The sequence below is a fragment of the Aotus nancymaae genome, unplaced genomic scaffold (genome assembly GCF_030222135.1).
Source record: "Aotus nancymaae isolate 86718 unplaced genomic scaffold, 86718_ANA_hifiasm-v0.15.2.pri h1tg000007l, whole genome shotgun sequence".
In the NCBI taxonomy this organism is placed as follows: Eukaryota; Metazoa; Chordata; class Mammalia; order Primates; family Aotidae; genus Aotus; species Aotus nancymaae.
Window position 1 is genome coordinate 32,690,041 of NW_026988418.1, and position 19,608 is coordinate 32,709,648.

A 19,608-nucleotide genomic window follows, 5' to 3' on the forward strand; every position below is an offset into this window, starting at 1 on the left:
GCCGCCTCTTTGCTGAGATAGCAGGAGCAGCTGCCTGAGGAGCCGCGAGCGCAGCCTCACTGAGCTGGTGCGGGTGCAGGGGCGCGCGGGAGGGCGCGCGAGAGGGCGCGCAGGCCGGGAGCCGCTTCTGCCGCCCAGGCAGCCGCGCTGCAGGACGCCGCGCCGCGCTGCCGGAGCGCCTGGGGCTGGCCCGCGAGCGGGAGGGGCCCGCGGCCGCGCTCCGCCCGGCGCTGAGATTCGTGCCACCTGCCTCGAACAAGGGAGACAAGAGGAACCCTGAGAGCTCGGCGCCTCTTCCAGTTCTCGCAAAGCAGCCTGTGGTGACTGAGCCGGGAGAAGGCTAGCCTTTCAATTCTCCGCTGGGCTGGGATTTTTCTTCTCATAATTTGGGGGAGCCCGAGTAGAGGTCAGAGGGGCGAGGACCTCAAAAAGGGGCCGAGGGCTGTGAACATGGTTACCCCCTCCTATCATTGGAAAATATCCTTGACATTTTTCACACTTTGAAGCAGCTGCAGCTGGTTTCGTCGGAAAAGGGGGTGGGAAAAAAGAGAGGGGGCGGGGAGAGCAGGGAGATACAGCCAAGAGCCACAAGCAGCGCCTCCTCGCCTGCCAATCCTGGCACCTGTGTGCCGTGCCACTGCACCGAGGAAGACCCCACTCCGGACGAACACTGGACTTGAAGCTACGGACACTCAGCCCCAGTGCAGCGGGTTCTCGCCGGCGGGACCTGCAGCCGCCCACTCAGGCCACCGCCACAGCCGCCTGCAGCCGCGGAGCGCTCAGCCCCTCCAAGACTCCCGCTGCGCCCTGGCCCCTGGGGATCCTCGCCCGGCACAGGCGCGGCCACCGGCAGGGGTTGTTACGGAGTTGGGTGCAGGATTCGCCTTTCCTGCTTGTCTCTTCTCCGCCCAGGATTTATTGTCTGTGGAGCCTTCTGGGGGTGGGGAGGGAGCTGCGCCTCCGCCACCGCCACCGCCGCCGCTGCTGCTGCCGCGGTCGCTAGCACGGCGCGCAGGGCAGGCTGAGGCTGGGGAGTGGACGCGCTCCTGCCTCCCCCGCCAGCGCTTCGGGCTTCCCCTCAGCCGCTTCCCGCGGGAACCTCTCCAGCCGTCCACCTGAAGGACACCGGCATCATGGTCTAACGTGGCACCTTCCTGGATTCCCCTCAGTCTCCTGTTCTTCCTACCTTCTACTCCTTCCCTCCTCCTTCGAGGACGCTGGCGCCCACTCCACTGCGGACACCTGAACCCTTAAGGAATAACCGTTGGCAGCTGCACGGCTACGCTCTCCGGAACCTCATGGGCAGTTTCTCCCGCCGGCGATGTGAGTAGGGCACGCTTGTTCCGTGGCGGAGGGTGTTGCGGGGGCCCAGCCGCGTGCGGCCGCGGCGACTGTAGGCGCGCGAGGTGTGGGACCCCAGAGGCCGGCTGGGGGCGGGGGGCGGCAAGGCGGGAGGCTTCGACGCTCGCGGGGAGCTGCTCGTGCGGTGGCCTGCGGAGGCGGCGATGATGTGGTAGGTTGCAGAGCATTTGGAAATGGGGTGCTAACCGGGCGGGTGCAAGGGAGCACCGAGTAGATTGAGCTGGCAAGAGACCTTAAAGGGTTACATACTGCGAAAAGGAAAGGTAAATGTTGGGCGCTGGTGCTGGGACCATTGGTTCAGCTGAAATTAGGTTTAGCTCCTCGTTATTATCTTGGATATCTCCAGTCAGCTTTTTTCCCAGAGGTGTCTGAGGGATGAAGCGCGTGTTTGGTCGTGACACACACTCATACTCACACTCACACACACTTGTGGCAGGACGCACTTGTCTCTTTATCTTGGAAGGTGTTGTATCAATGTCTCGATGTCTGTTTGAAAAAAATAGAATTAGAAGATTTTTTTTTGTCATTGGATTGAAGGGAAAGGGTGGGGTTTGGGGGGATGGAGGGGACTAAGCATGAAAGACTGGAGGAGGAAAAGAAGTGGGGGAGCGCGTTCCCTGGGAGTCAGGGAGAACCTTGCCTCCCTCCCCATCAGCTAGACAACTCCTGCCCACACATCTCCTTTGTGTGGCACGAGAAGCTGGTGAACCTGCCTATTCCCAATCCAGCCCTGGATCCCCTTGAGGATCTTGCGTCCTCCTCTCCGAGTTATTAAGGATGCAGGACGTGTTTCGGATCCTACGTGGAAAGAGGGAGGGAAGCACGTTAGCATTAAGGTAATCATGGCACCCTGGCTCGCGGACTATTAGATTGGCTACCGGTGGTCTCTAGTCTTACTGTTTGCAGAGTCAAGAATGGGGGCGGGGGTTGGGGGACTGTACAGATTGCCTTTTAAAATAGTATGACTTCATAATAACGGAGATGGCTGCAAGATTGCTTCCTTACACTACTTCTCGGCCATCAGGGTTGAATAAAGGACCCGCCTCCGCCCTCTCCTCCCACTCTTCCCTGTCTGTCTCTTCCCCATCAAGTCACAAAGCTAGCAGGTTGGGCGAGAGGGTGCAGCGCGAGGCAGGAAAAAGAAGGGGTCACTTTCCCAACTCCCGGGAATCAGCTTCAGAAAGGAACCATCTGCAACTCCCACGTTCCTTTCGAAGTTCTCCTTCAAAGGAGATTATTTAAAAAAAAAAAAAAAAAAAAAAAAGCGATGGGAGTGGGGACCGGTAAGACACAGGGGTCCTGCTCTTTTTGATTACTTTTCCAATACTCTTTCAACATATCGAATTTACCTGCAGTGGTAACTGGGTCAGCAGGTAAATAAATTTGTATCTGTATATGTCGAAATGTGGCTCTCTGATGGATGAAAAGCAATTTTATGTGAGCATATTCTAACCTAAGCGAAATTTCTAAGCACAATAGAGATTTTTATAGCGTGGGCGAGAAGAGTGCATTCCAGCGAAAGCAGGACACGTGATCCCTCCAACGGGAGAGATACAGTATTAGGAACTCGATTTTCTTTGTTCCAGCTTGAGCCTATGAGATGCTCAGCATCCCGATTGCTTAAGTCCTCCTGTAAAAGGAGGGGGAAATGATAAAGTTGATCGGAGGCGAAATAGAGGGAAAATAAACAGAGGTAGATATGCGCGAACGGTTTGAAAGCTTCTCCTCTGCCTTTTTTTTAACCGCCCACCCTTCACCCCCACCCCTTGCTCCAGCCAACCCTCTATATTGAAATGAGGCATTTCTTCTGGGAGATGTGGTGGAAAAGTTCTCCAGCCCCTACACACGTGGGTTCCCCAGTACTTCAGAACCTGCTGTGATTCGCAACAGATTACACCACCTCCCCAGTCCAAGTGTCACGCCTCCATCCAGGTTTCCTTGAATTGACTTCCTGGACTCTAAGGGAACTACCTCGATATATACATATACATATATATATATATATATATGTATTTTTATAAAAGACAGTAAAGCAGTGACGTCTTTACGTTTTAGAAATCATTGATTGCACAGGGAGAAAAAATGGGAAAGTAGGGATGTAGGAATGATTTTATTTTTCCTTAAAAGTCATAGGACTAAAATATACTGGGAGTGTGTTTAGTGATTGCGTTTGAACTCCTGAAGTGTCTCAGGCCTGTGAAAAATGTCCTGAGGTCAGAATATTTATTGATTTAGTAGAGATATGACTTGTTTACAACCCAGCATTTAGAGTTACCTGACTGGGAGATTTCTTATTTCATCTTCACCGAATGTTTTATAATCCATCTTACTAGGCTAAAGTTTTTAAAAGGTGGATTATTTATATTTATGCTGCATTGCATCATACTAATATGTAATGATAAGGAAAACAGTCAATTTTCATAACTTATGAGGTGAGAATTCTTTATACCTTTTTAAGAAAAAAAATTGACTATCCAAGAAAAAATGTGTACTTACCATGGTAACACTTTCTACATCACTTGTGACTGCACATATATGGCTTCAGAATTAGAAACAACTTCATAAAGAAACCTGGTCCAATTGCAGTAGCCATGTTTTATTCAGAATTTTAGTGCAGCTTTGGGCTGGCATTATTTTCTCAATTAAATTTTTATTCCACTTTCTTTTATAAGCTTTTAATTTTTCTAATTCTTGTATAAAATACTGAACATAAGCTTAAAGTGTTTTTGTGTGTCTGCATTTTTGTTTGCTTTGGATTTCAAAAAATTATGAAGATACAAATTAACATGCATTTTATTGCTTGTGAAAGTAATAAACTATATTATCTACATGATGTTCATTCCAAGGGGTACTTCCGGATCTCTCTTGTATCAGTACATAGTACATGATGAAATATTTGATATAAAAACCTGGTCTTGTTAATCACAACTTTAAAACATTCACTTTTTAGAACAGGTAAAATATTCATGTTAGCTTTTAATTGATGTATCAAAATTACACCTATACATACTAAAATTTTATTTTCTGAATGAGTATAGCCCCACTATAAGAAGGACTCACACATTCCATTGTAACTTCATTTCTTACCCAGATAAACAGAGTACACAAAGAATAACCAATTGTTGATAAATTATCATCTGAATTATTTATGGATTCTTACTGCCTTTTGTTCACATAAATTATTTCATAGTTTTTTTTGAAAAAAATATTTATTTCAAACATATATGCTGTCGAACAAAACAGTTATAATAGCCACACTATCATCAAAAGACATTATTTGGTGTATTTTGTGTCTCTAGTAACAAGGCTGCTTTGCAGAGTATCATCCACATTCTTTTTTGGAGCCATGTAAATTTGCAAGATGACTTTGGGGGAATGTTAATTCAGATCTGTGACATAGAGCAGACTTTTTGTTTATGACAGGCTGACTTACCATTAAGTAATTTCTATTGCCAAGGAACAATATCATTGGAGATGACTCTAGGCTCTTTGGAGAACCTTGAAGTTTTCACTCTGAATTTCTTTAGTTTAGTAGTCAACATCCATCTTCAATAGAGACTCTTCAATGTTACGACGTTAAAAATATATAATTTTAATATAAAGATAGCAATTTGAACCTATGATATAGCAAATTATATTCTGAGGAAACAAAAAAGCAAAAAGGAGATTCATAGGCTTTACATATGTTTTAAAAAACTGATTTGTGAATTGTCAATAAAAACTCAAAATGAAAAGTGGCACTATAAATCAACAATGTTTGGATGATGGTTGCCACAAATGAATAGTATATTTTCTTTATGTGGCTTTTAACCATGTTATTTATGTGACTCAGGTTTGAATCATTAGATATAATCATATATTTATAGAAACGACTGTAGACTATTACCCTGAGATAGTGAAAGATGAGTAAGAAAAACTTAGATACATCCAGAACTCATATGCAATCTTAGGTAATAAGCTTCTTTTAACAAGATAAAATAGAGGTGGCAATAATTACTATTTTATAACTGTAGGACATACCAAATAGGACAAAGAGGTATCTGAAATGTGGTTTGGAAATTTTAGAAGAGTGAAGTATAAACTTTTTTGTACAGATTCGTTTTTCTATAGTAATGTGGGGGGGGTGTATGTGTGTGTGCGGTTGTGTTTAGTGTAGCATAGTATAATTACGTATATTATATAATGGTATAATTAAAAGCATGCTATTTAAATAAATATATCTATTTCCTATCTCAGAATAAAGTGAATATGCTCAGAAATCCATGAGCATCACTTGTCATATTGCTTCCTTCACCATAGTACCTGAACTGTAATCATAATTAAGAGTTACCACTTGCTAAACTCCTACCATGAGTCAGGTGCCTTACTTCAAAATAATCCTATAGGAAGCATGATTATCGCCATTTTAAAGATTAGAAAACTGAGGCTCAAAGACAGCAACTGGCTAGTCCATGCCACATGGAAAGTGATGGGCTAAGATTTAAGCATAGATTTGGCTTCAAAGAGTTCATCTTTCTCCATTGTGTGCTCTCTCCTTCATGATATAATTTGAAGTTCAGTAAATAATTGAAACTTGTAGATTACAGAAGTTTTTCCTGGTGTACAAAGAAAAATTAAGATTTTGAACCAGCTTTTCGAAGCTGCATATTTGGCAATAATACACCATAATTGCTTTTTTTAAAAAAACTATTATTTAACATAGGTATAGAAAATACTGTTGCTTATTATCTTGGAATAATTCATTCATGACAGAAATATTTAATAATCTAGTAGAATCGGTCATACAAAAGTATATTATGGAAGTTTTCAATAAAGCAAATTTCAAGTCAATAGCTGTCACGTCTATTTTGAAACTATGATGATACACTTGATAATTAAGCCTCTGGGGAGGCATCATATATGCTAATCAAATTATTAATCATAATAGAAACATCATTTGTCCTTCAAAGACATAGGGAAAACGTTAAATACGTTAATAAGCCAAAGGATTTCCTGTGTACACTCTTTCTCGTTTTATTGTTCATTGTTTAATAAACTACTTAAAATCTCTATACAAAATATTGTTTTACTTCAATATACTTGAAAGGAATAGTAGTTGTCGGGATGAAGCATTGGAATGTCTAGTACCATTGACATGATCTGTTTAAATATTTTATCAATGGAGTAGTTGTTTACATTGTTTAAAGAATTCATTTATAGGCTTCTTAAAGATGCAGTTTCTTCAGTTGTGCCAGGATATTTTTGCTGTACATGAAGTTCAGTAAGGTTAAAAGCATATTTAACACCAGGGGATAGGTATGCCCAAGGTAGTATCATAACAAATTGCTTCAGTTAAAAGCAATGGAGCTGGAGGATACGTGTGTGTGTGTGTGTGTGTGTGTGTGTGTGTGGCAGGGTGGGTCAGATGAGGGAGATACTTAAATTTTGTGGTGCTCAAGAGGTAAAGTAGTATGAGAACGAGTGAGAAGCTATTGATTTCAATTATAGGAAAGAGGTAGCTGACCTTAAACTGATAGCATAAGTACTATCATTATCATGAAATTGTCATTGGTAAAAAGAAATGGTACCATGAAAAATAGAAAAACAGAGCTAACAGAGGAAAATACGGGACAAACAGTTGGAAAAGAGCTGTTAGACAAGTCACTGAGAAACTACAGGATTTTATATTATTATATTGAAAAAGAAGGATACTCTGGTGTAGTGGCAAAATACTTTATAGATGTTTGGCTGTATTTTCAAGTTATTCGGTAATGGAAGGAAAGGTAAGAAATGAACCTTATTAAGATAGTGCCTAATTATTATGAAGACATTTGTTGCACAAAAAAGGTAAGTAATGGACAGAAAGCTAAAATATGCCAGCTGAACTTAAAGAATTAACATGTCACAGATGGTGTAACTAAAACAATTAAAAATTGCAAATAATAGACTTCTTAAATACTAATTACTTAAGTGTTCTGCATCAAAAGTATTCATTATTGTAGTTCTTACCACCAGTAGGCACCTTGCAGAGCCATGTATGATGGAGATGTACCTTGGATCACATATTTTGAGTACTCATAAAATTAAATAGTTACTCTCCAGTGTTATTCTGATCAGTGTAATTCAAGACATTAAAAAAAGTCTTCCCTATATCAAGTGTGATTAATTTCTTAAGACAATTATGAAAGCTATTGTAATTAAATCAAATACCTAGTTAAACTTAGAGTGAGTGTTAAATATTAGTGAAGTCCTTAGGGTGGTATCATATGGTTGAACACTGGGCATACCACACACATACACACACAGCTGTAATTGTTCTATTTCACAACACACATGCACACACACACATAGCTGTAATCTTACTATTTCAGGAGTTTACAACACTTCAGAGCTGGAAAGGAATTCAGAGGGTCTCATTTTATAAAAAGAGGAAACTGAGGCCCCACTAAGTTTACTTTCTTGCTTAGGGTCACCCAGCTGTTAATGGGAGAAATAGCAATAGAACCAGGTCTCATGGCTCTCACTGTCTGCCAGTAAAACCACACCCTTGGAACTGTTGGAGTCTCTTATACCCAGCAAAGTAGAAGAGAGAAAGAAACTTTAATTCAATAGATCCAATTAATATAGCTAGTCAATTTGATGACACTATCCAAAAAACATCTCTTTTCATTTAATTTTTGGCCTGAATTTCAATCTGAGTTTAATTTTTGGCCTGAATTATGCCCTGAGTTTTTATTTGGCTTAAGTGTTTTGGCAATTGCCTTATCCTCCACTTTTACTTGACTGTCTAGGCAGACTCCCATGCTATAAATTTAACATATATTAAGTATTCTATTTTTAAAAAGATATCTTTAAGAAATATGGAATTAATTTTTACTAATGTTGAAGCACTTTAAATTTGGATTCTATATTCTTTAGTAAAATATTAAAATTAATATGTTCTTTTTAAATTATTGATCTTTTTAGGATAATGCCAGCTAAATGAATGTTGGATGATGAAGAAATGTTCAATTCATTTTAAATAAATGACTTATCTTCTAAATTTGCTAATTTTATTAGGGGTCAACCACTGAATTTTCTTACCAAAAAACAAGAAGGATTTTAAGTGCCATTACGGCGTTCTTTTTTTTTTTTTTTTTTGTGGGTTTTTTTTTTTTTTTGAAAGAAAGAAGGAAAAAGAATAAAGAAGAGGAGGAAAAAGGAGGAGAAAGAGAGAGAGAGAATGGGAGTATTGCTTTCTTGCCCAGGCTAGAATGCAGTTTAGTAATGGGTATTGAAAACCTCTTTTATACCAATAATTATACTTGATGTAAACAGGAAGGAATAAGGGAAGAAAATAACAAATGAGCAGCCAACCAATATTTCATTTAAACCTATGAAATGCTATGCGATTACTGAGGAGTGATTTACTTCCAATTATGTAGTCACTTATGGAATAGGTGTGAGGTGGTAATGTATGTTTTATGTATTTGAAATGGAGAGTTCTATAAATGTTTATTAAGTTTACTTGTTCCGGGTCTGAGTTCAAGTCCTGGATGTCCTTGTTAATTTTCTGTCTCATTGATCTATAAAATCGTTAGCTCTTCTTGTTACATTGATCCTTTTGCCATTATGTAATGTCCTTCTTTGCCTCTTTTGCTCTTTGTTGCTTTAAAGTCTACTTTATCAGAGGTGAGAATTGCACCTCCTGCTTTTTATTTGTTTGTTTTTACTCTCTGATTGGTTGATAAATCTTCCTCCTTCTCTTTGTTTTGAGCCTTTGTGTGTCGTTGCATGTGAGATGCGTCTGGATGCAGCATAGCAATGGGTTTTGGCTTTTTATCCAATTAGAATATATATAACTTTAATACTAGCATTTGATGCTAGCTGGCTGTTTTGCCCATTAGTTAGTGTAAATTTTTCGTTGTGTTAATGTTCTTTTCTTTTTGATATATTTTTGGAAAGGCTAATATTGGTTGTTCCTTTATATGTATAGTGCTTCTTTCAGAAGCTCTTGTAAAGCAGGCCTGGTGGTGGTGAACTCTCTAAGTACTTGTTTGTTCGCAAAGGATTTAATTTTTCCTTCGATTATAAAGCTTAGTTTGGCTGGATAGGAAATTCTGGGTTGAAAGTTCTTTTCTTTAAGGATGTTACATATTGGTCCCCACTCTTTTCTGGCTTGTAGGGTTTCTGCTGAGAGATCTGCTGTAAGTCTGATAGATTTCCCTTTATGGGTAACCTGACCTTTCTCTCTGGCTGCCCTTAGTATTTTCTCCTTCATTTCAACCCTAATAAATCTGGCGATTATGTGCCTTGGGGTTGGTCTTCTTGAAGAATATCTTTGTGGTGTTCTCTGTATTACCTGGAGTTGAATATTACCCTGCCTTGCCAGGTTGGGAAAATTTTCCTGAATGATATCCTGAAGAGTATTTTCCAACTTGGATTCATTCTCTTCCTCACATTCAGGTACACCTATCAAACGTAAATTAGGTCTTTTCACATAGTCCCATATTTCCTGGAGACTTTGCTCATTCCTTTTCATCCTTTTTTCTCCAATCTTGTCTTCTCATTTCATTTCACTGAGCTGGTTCTCGACTTCTGATGTCCTTTCTTCTACTTGATCAATTCGACTGTTTAAACTTGTGCATGCTTTGCGAAGTTCTCCTGTTGTGTTTTTCAGCTCCATCAATTCACTTATATTCCTTTCTAAATTGTCCATTCTTGTTAACATTTCGTCAAACCTTTTTTCAAGGTTCTTAGTTTCTTTGCATTGGGTTAGAACAAGTTCTTTTAATTCACAGAAGTTTCTTATCACCCACGTTTTGAAGCCTGCTTCTGTTATTGGAACACACTCGTAATCTATTAAGCCTTGTTCTGTTACTGATGAGGAATTGCGATCCCCTGTAGAGGGAGAGGCATTCTGATTTTGAGTATTCTCTGCCTTTTTAGGCTGATTTCTTCCCTTCATTATATATTTATCCATCTGTTGTCTTTGTAATTACCAACTTTCTAACTAGGTCTCTGAGCAGACGTCCAACTTGTTGATTCCCAGCGCCGAAATCTGAGCAGTCCATTGCGCCGGCCAAAATAGCGGTGTTAAGATTGATGGTGCTTTTCTGCCCGGGAATCTCCGGACTCTGCACCAAAAACTGGCATGCTAAGGCACCAGCAAAACCGCCGCGCCGGCCACAAGAGTTGCCCTGGCGACACGTGGGGCTCCTCTGCTGGGAATCTCCTGGTCCGTGAGCAACAAATATTCGTCTGAAAGTGTAGCGTCCTCTCGTTCTCTGCGCTTTCACTGGGAGCTAGGAGCCCGAGCTGCTAGTGATCAGCCATCTTGGATCTCTCTCTCCAAGACCAATTCTGTTAGGGCGTTCTATAAACTATTACTTTAAATATTGATTAGGAAAACATTCTAATTGGGAAAATAAAATATAATACAGTTGGAATTTGTAAAACACTCATTTTCGAGAAAACTTTTGCATTATTAAGTTACATTTTGGGTTGGGTGTAGTGGCTTGTGACTGTAATCCAGCACTTTGGGAGGCTGAGGCAGAAGGATCTTTTGAGTCCATGAGTGTGAGACCAACCTGCGCAATATAGTCATACGTCATATGTACATTAAAAAAAATTATCTAAGGGTGGTGGTGCTCTCTTGTAGTCCCAGCTACTCAGGAGGCTGAAGTGGGAAGATTGCTTTAGCTTAGAAAGCAGAGGTTGCAGTGAGTTTAGATCACACTACTGTACTCCAGACTGGCTGATAGAGTGAGACTGTCTCAAAAAAAAAAAAAAAAAAGGTTACTTTGGAAGGTCCTTTGAAATAGTAAAATCCTTCCTTCATCCAAATATCTGGTTATACACTTGTTATGACTTAGTTCTGTTACAAGACAAATTTGAAATAAATGTTTCATTTATACTTTTTCTAATGCTGAAATTCTTAGTCCACAGTATGTAGAAGCTTTGATTCCTGATAAATTTAAGGCAAGATGTTTTATAACCCACCAGCAAACTATATTACAATTATTATAAAGCATTTCTGAAATTAGGGCATAAATCTCTTAAACTATGTATTTGGATTATAAACAATGAAATGTAGAAATATTTACAAAGAAAAGTTTTGATTAAACAAGGTATCTACATACCTATACTGTCCCATCTAATAACCCTTTTTAAAAGACATAACTCCTTAGTAAAGAAATAATGTTTTAAATTGAAGAAACACCATGATGACTAAATGAATGCATCACATATCAGCACATTAGCTATGCTTTTCATTTGTAGAATGGTTCTTACTCACGCCAGCTTTCAGTGTACTGTTCAGAGGCTCGTGGGTGTGATAGAACGGAACATATTTCTGCATCTGTGAATATAATCCCACACACCATTTTACATGACAAAATCTAACTGTTCTCAGTCTAGGTGTTGACAGTAAGACAAGATGTCAACCTCTCCCAGTCCAGGGTTTGAATTACTCCATAATAATACCTGTTTTATCTTTTGCACTATCTAATTTTATTTAACAAGAAGTTATTTACACATGTAATATAAGGAGAAAGGATGTTTTTTGTTTGCTTGCTTCTTGTGCCTTGTCATATCTAAGGTTTGCTTCCTGCAGACAAAAAGCAAGCCACTGAAACTCAAACATGGTAGATGTCAATATGGGATGTGAACACAGGAGGCTGGATACAAAGATGATGCTTTTTGTATTTTGATACAGGAAGAAACTACTAAAAACAACTATGCATGTTTAAGTTCTATATAACAATCATGTGTAAATTTATCCATAATTTGTGTAAGGGAACATGTTGTTAATCTCCTTCCCCTCTTTCCTAGTAGAATTTCTTTATATATTCATGTGTGAAAAATAGAAATGCATGAAAAAAGTTGTATTTTAGTTCTGGTAACATAGATGAATACTCCCTTGTTTTAAATGTCACTTAATGGTTTTAATATTATGGCTTAACAATGGAAAAAATAGCATATTTTAGTGTAGAAGATAGAAACTTTATTGAGTGTCAAGAGTTATAATCTAATGAAGTCACATAATAAAACATAATAGTTTCTAGTATTTATATTAAAAAGGAAGATAACAAAAAACCCTAAAATGTTACTTGGGTTTTGTACTCTATTCTGGATGTGAGCCAAGTGAGAAATTTACCCTCACGCTAAGTAGAGATCATCATTAAATTGAATATGAATATAGTTTAATGAAGCTTCAGAATCCCTTGGTTACATTCTCCACATACCTCTTTTAAAAACATTAAAAAGGTTAAACCTTTAAATTGTATGATTTATATGATCACACAAAGTTCATTTTATATTGGTATTTTTAGAATACTTAAATAAATGGACCATTCATTCATTCCTAGCATCACTGTTTAAATAATTATTTAAATGACTGTTTCCCAAAGCAGCACATATGTAGAGACTCACTAGATATTTCATCCCAAGCAAACTAGTTCACAGCCTGGTGCAGAAAAAGATCCATGTTGTATGAATGAATGGTTCAATGAATGAATCATTGCAGTTACTCTTCTGACTTCCTCTAAATGACTCTTGTAGCCATTAGCATGGTTCCCCTCAATTCCTCCTCCTCCTCCTTGCTGAGAACATCATGAGATTGTGTTCCCAGCCATAGCCATATGACTTGCTTTGGTTGAGGCAATCAGAACAAAAGGTAAGGAGTATCTCTCTTTTTTTTTTTTGTAGAGCCAGCATCTTGCCATAGCAATCTTCCCACTTTGGCCTCCCAAAGTGTCGAGTTTATAGGCATGAGCCACTGCATCTGACCTAAATAGAAGTGTTTATGACCCAGTGCACTATTTGCTCTTTCCCTGATATAGTAATTGTGGAAGCACATGTCATGATAGAGCCTCCATAGTCCTTGTCCATGAATAACTACACTAAATGCAGTCCTCCTGGCACATATGTATTTGACATGTCATGTGAGAAAGAAAGCATTGATATGTTGGGATTTGGGGAGTTGTTTGTTAATAGAGAATAACCTCCTCTCTCTTGCTCAAATTTATTGAGTTTGAGAGACAAAGTATAAGTGGAATCCTATTCTATTAAAGGTAGAATCCTGATGTCCAGTTTACAATGTCACAACTACAGAAATAAGCATGCCACTAATTTGGGTCATGATATAAAAATATATTACATTTTATGACTGATAAAAGATATAATTTTTAAGGAAGCTATTAATACATAAAGATATTATTTAAAAGATAAAGAGATCAACCTATTTGAGAAAATTTTATAAGTCTTAAGCACTCTGACTTTCTCAGTTGGTGATTTTGTGCACAAGCATATTTTAATACACCAGAATCTAAGAACTACACTAGTGTTCTTGTACAACTTAGGAACGGCTCCTCAGATTTGTAAACAGATCAGAGAAACCAGGGTGAAATACATTTTCTCATTCTGTATATTGTTGGGAGAACTTTTATAATAAAAATCTACTGTATGTACTGGAATCTGCAACTTTTTTCTGTTTAATAAATTTTACTAAGTTCTCACCAGCATTGATTCATCCTAAATATTTACTGTGTGTCAGGCCTTGTGTTAGGCATGGCTGAGTACAAACCTGGTCTCTGATTTCATGGAGTTTACAGTTTAATGATATAGACAGACCTTAACCAAATAATAAATCTAGGGATATATGATTACAAATTATGATGAAACCTAAGAAGAAAAAGACCAAGGTACTTAAGTGAATATTTTGAATTTCTGAGAATAAGTAGCATCTTTGATGAACTGCTGTTTAAATAAAACCTCTAAGATGATAGAAGTTAGCCAGATCAACCAGACAGAAAATTAACAAGGATATTCAGGACTTGAACTCAGACCTGGAACAAGTAAACTTAATAAACACTTACGGAACTCTCCACCCTAAATCCACAAAACATACATTCTTCTCAGCACCACATCACACCTACTCTAAAAGTGACTACATAATTGGAAGTAAATCACTCCTCAGTAATTGCATAGCATTTCACAGGTTTAAATGAAATATTGGTTGGCTGCTTGTTTGTTATTTTCCTCCCTTATTCCTTCCTGTCTCCATTGTTAAGCACAATTATTGACATAAAAGAGGTTTTTAATACCCATTTTTAGACTGCATTCTAGCTTGGGCAATAGACCAAGATTCCCGTTCTCTCTCCCTCTTTCTCTTCCTCTTTCTTTCTCTTTTTTATTCTTTTCTTTCTTTCTTTCTCTTTTTTCTTTCTGTTTTCTTTTTTTTTCTTTTTTCCCTTAAACAGAAAAAAACAGAACTACCCTTCGACCCTACAAAAAAAAAAAAAAAAGAAGTTAGCCAGACAAAGAGAACAGAATTCTAGGCAAGGCAAATGGTAATGCAAAGGCTTTAAATCAGAAGAGGATGAGGAAGATGGCACATTGGAGGGCAATGTGATTGACAGGAGGTCAATGTGACAGGATATGGGGAGCAGGGGGAGACTGGCATGATATGAGGCAAACATGAGCCAGACATCCAAGGACTTACTGACAAAGTTAAGAATTTGTTTATCGTATACATTCTGTGCAAAGTCATTAAGCATTTATAAACACAAATGTGTTATAAAGTGATTGACAGTTTTAAATGATTACTTGGGCTGCTATGTTTACATAGCTTCTACTTAGACAAAGGTCAGAGAGGAAATAGGGATTCATGAATTAGGACATGTTTACAGTGAGTTGGACAATAAATTATCTTGGGCTAGAATTTTGGTCGTGGAAGTGGAAAGAGGTAGATAGAAGTGAAATAAACTTTGTAGAAGGCATTGGATTCATTGCTGAATTGACAGTAGGTGAGGGCTAATGAAAGAATATGTGGTATCAAGGATTATTCCAAGATTTCTGGCATAAGAAATTGAATACATATAGGTACAATTTGTTGACTGAAGAATCTGGAGAGGGAACTAATTTATTCATGTATAACTAGAACCTTGATAGAATGAAGGAAACTGAATTACACTGACATATTGAAGAAGCATCAACTTATATAAACACTTATTCCTATATAAAATTACTGGAAATGAATTGAACATTTCTATAGGCAAAAATAATTAAAAGCTCTTTTTAAGAAAAAGTGTGTAAATACATGAAAATTTGATATACATTAGAGTGACTCACTTTATATTGCTGTCTTGGCTTTGTTTTAATTATTTTTTGGCATGAAAAAATACAAATACCCATTTTTCTTAATACTAATTTCTTCCATTTTTACTCAATATGCTTTACAGTTTGGAAGGGCAGTTTACTACTGGTCCTTTTATACTTGGATTCCTAAGATGAGTAGAAGAGTGGAAACCGTTGATAGAATGTATTTTAAGCCACCCATCTCAAGCACTTCCTTAGCCTCTTGCAGCACTGTAGCTACCAAGGGATCCATGCTGTGGGATTCTCTGGGCAAGAATATACCCATTTGCAATTTGCCCCATATGTGGTACCTTTTCCTAGAGCTCTTCATCTTCAGAATTTTTCACTGCTGAGTTCTGTCATTTAAGACATGCTGTAAATTCTTGCCCAGAGGGTGTGCAAATAAGTAGAATGAGAATCCCTTACTCATGGATACATAATCTAGGAATGTCCTTAGCCGGAAATAAAATAAGTATTAATGATTAGTAGCTTAACTAAGATACTTATTTTACCCTTTCTTCCAGTTAGCTTTTGTAGTGGTAATTATAAACTCAAAACATCTCAGTGGCTTACATCACAAACCTTCATTTCTCCCCTACAGACATGTGGGACAGCAACTCCACTCAGCTCTCTTTGCTCAGTCTTCTCACTCCAGGATCCAGGCTGAAGGAGCAGCCTTCATCTCAGATGTGCTGTTTTCCTGGTAAAGGATAGGAGCAAGAGGCCAAACTGACTGACTAAAGTTCAATGAAAGCTTTTGCTCACACATAGCATATTTTATGTCCATTTGCATTCCATTGGCCAAAACAAGTCACATAACCAGTCCTCGCATGGCAAGGGATCAAATGGTTAAGCAACTGTCTGATATAAGTGGCTCAGTGATGACATCAGGAGCACCAGCCTATTCCAAATCTTTATTTCTTTATTACTCGTTTAGCACTTATACTTTAAAAGATAGTTTTTTCCTTCTTAACACAACTGCCTCTTAGTGGACTGGCATCAACATAGTGGTAGTAATGGATTCCAACGGTTGAGTTCCCTGGGTTTCTTCCTTGGCTCTTGTTATTCTGGCCACCATGCAATTCTGTTTAATGCAGTTATGAGTATGTTTTGATTTTTTTTCTTTTTTGATTAGCTTGAAATGTATCTTACAAATTTCTCAGGTAAATTACTTTTGCCGTATTTTCCTAAGTTATAAGACATTTGGGGAAAAATAACATTTATATTAAAATTTAGATATTAATCTAAATATCTAAACAAATCAGTTTTAGCTTTGAGAAACAGTTTCTTTCAAGCATTGAAGTTTAGTTATAAAATAAAATTTTATTTTCTTATAATATCTGGAGGATTTGTGGAGCATTTTATATTTTAGGAATGGAGATACTTAAGAATTTTTGAGATAACTATCAATTCATAAAGTCGGAAATTCCCTTTCATATTCAAAACCTTATATATATTATTTTTGTTCTAATCTACTGTATCTAAAACTTTGTATCTATAACTATTTATTAAATTAACTATATTTTACAAATAAATTTTCTGTTTTGTTAATGGAATCACTAAAATTTTGAATATATCTAATTAAATTCTTCAGAAGTAAATTAGATTATTTATGTTACTACTTCCTTATGTGTTCTTTGGAAACTAGTTGGACTCCTACTTTCAAGGATAACACAGTCACCACTATATCAGTGGTTTTCAAACATTTTTATAATTGTGGACTGTTTTTATCCAGTAAAACATTACAAAGAACTCCAATACATAAAACAGAGACAAGTAAGACTGCTATGTTTAAAATGACTATGTTTTATGTTCAAGAATTATTGTGCCAATGTATAATTATTTTATAATTTCTCACTTCCCCTTTTAACAGAAAAACAACTTACCCCCAATTGGGGAAATGATATAAAAATATAGGCGATATTTGTTATTTTCAGCTACAGATTTGCCAACAAACTTGGGGTTGAGCAAAGTCATTTGAATTGTTTTATGAGTACAAAAAGGGTTGCATTGCACTATCAATTTTTTTTTCTTTGATTGACAAAGTGTGATATTATCCACACAAAGACTTTCTGAGGGCTTCATTTTATCACAACAATTATCAGTATGTATGCAAGGCCTCTCCAAGACAGAAAGGTATTTGGGACTGCCAGTTCTGCCTCTTAATGAATATCTTCTGTGCCCAGCTAAATAAGCAAAACGGCAGAGAAAAACACAACTCTAGGGTAATCTGCAGCAGATGAAAAGACTTACTCATTTTGATGAATATGGCTCATTAGGATGGCTGGTTTTGTACTTGTCAGTGCTTGGAATTGCTTACTTTTCTCATCCTAAATATCCAGTTGACATCGGCTATAGTTTTGTGAAAGTGAATGCCAGGCTGATCAGCAAAATATAGTTTCAGAGGCAAAGGTGGAAAGGATGATTATTTCCTTAAAATTTATTTATCTTGTTATCCCATTAGACAAAAATATTTGAGGTTATTTTGGGGGGGTCTTCTAGAAGACTTAGAAGTTTTATTAGTCTTTGTTGCCTAACCTATGTTACTCCGTTGCCATCTGCTACCCTGCCCTCCAAACTTTTATTTTATCAATTATCTTTCAAAATTGTATTTTGTCAATGTGCTTAGTGGCATGCATAGTTGAATTTCGGTAAGACCAAAGATATGGATTTAAAATTGTTTTCCAGGCCGGGCGCGGTGGCTCACGCCTATAATCCCAGCACTTTGGGAGGCCAAGGCGGGTGGATCACGAGGTCAAGAGATCGAGACCATCCTGGCCAACATGATGAAACCTCGTCTTTACTAAAAATACAAAAATTAGCTGGGCATGGTGGCGCACACCTGTAGTCCCAGCTACTCGGGAGGCTGAGGCAGGAGAATTGCTTGAACCCAGGAGGTGGAGGTTGCGGTAAGCTGAGATCACGCCATTGCACTCCAGTCTGGGTAACAACAGCGAAACTCTGTCTCAAAATAAATAAATAAATTAATTAAATTAAATTAAATTGTTTTCCATTACTTTGTAGCTAGGTGACCTCAGAAAACTTATTTTAACTCTCTTCATCATAACTTATCCTTAAAGTGAACATAGTATACATCTATATAAATATTGTGATGATTAAGTAATTTAATTAAGAAAAGCAATCTAATACACTATTACCTTAATACTTTAGAAATAATATTTTAGATATGCAAATTGAATCATTTTACCTCTTTCCCAATTAAAACAATTTATTGATTTGCAATTTCTTTTGGGATAAAGACAAAAATTCATATGTTTTCCTATAAGGTATAGGAAATCACATGTTTATATATGTTTATATGAAATCATCATGCATTTATATGAATTCCTATATAAGTCTAGCTATTATATACACTCCAACCTCACTTCCTCAGTGTCCACAAACGTGAGTGTTCTTTCAGCCTAGAAAAAACCTTGTTTCCTATCACGTCAGGGCCTTTGCATATGTTGTTCCCATTAACTACTCTTTTTACCTAGTTAACTCCTATTTTATCTTCCTATTTCAACACAGTGATCACTTCCTGGAGGAAACCTCCGCTATCATCTTCTCTTTTGACACTGTACATATAGCAGAATGTTATACAAAATGTTCCATCCATGTTCATTGATTGTAAACTGCTAGACTGATATAGTTATATCTTCCTGATATTTTGAAATGCTTTATCTCAAACATTTACAAAACTACTTCAAAATGAATTTGTATTTAAATGGAATAAAAGGAGAAAAAAGAAGCCAGTATTTATTGCGGACCTACTCTTATTTGAGGAACTCATCCAGGCATAATATATATTTTTTTCTTTGTGTAATCCTCATAATTACTCTGTGAGCAAATATGATTTTTAGCAAAATAAATATATAATCATTAAAGATCTTTGCGCCAATTCAAGGAGCAAAAGGGAAGCAGATACAATTTACAGACTAAAAAAATGCTTTTCTCTTTTGTGGAAGAGCTAGAGGAATACAGGAAAGTTTTATTACATCAGGTAAATTCTGTGCTATTTACACAGTAAATTCTGTGCTGTAAATTCTGTGCTAAGAATATTCAAATCTTTCCAAAGATATCTTTACCATTTGCATAAATTAGGCTAGATGAAATTTAAAGCTACTAAAAAGGTGATAAATAGTATGT

General features: G+C 37.7%; 1 protein-coding gene across 10 annotated transcripts in view; it reads left to right on the top strand.

Annotated features, from left to right (window-relative positions):
• The first annotated feature begins 276 nt into the window (after positions 1-276).
• LRRC7 (leucine rich repeat containing 7) overlaps positions 277-19,608 on the top strand; it is a 592,672-nt gene continuing 573,340 nt past the window's right edge. For 3 of the 10 annotated variants that reach the window (XM_064372496.1, XM_064372498.1, XM_064372497.1), the window contains exon 1: positions 1,998-2,198. In XM_064372496.1, coding sequence (XP_064228566.1) covers positions 2,140-2,198 — 59 coding nt within the window. In that variant the 5' untranslated portion in view covers positions 1,998-2,139. Of the gene's footprint in view, positions 1,324-1,586; positions 1,626-1,996; positions 2,199-19,608 lie in introns of those variants that run through there. The other 7 variants (XM_064372501.1, XM_064372500.1, XM_021667706.2 and 4 more) reach the window with 6 other exon arrangements.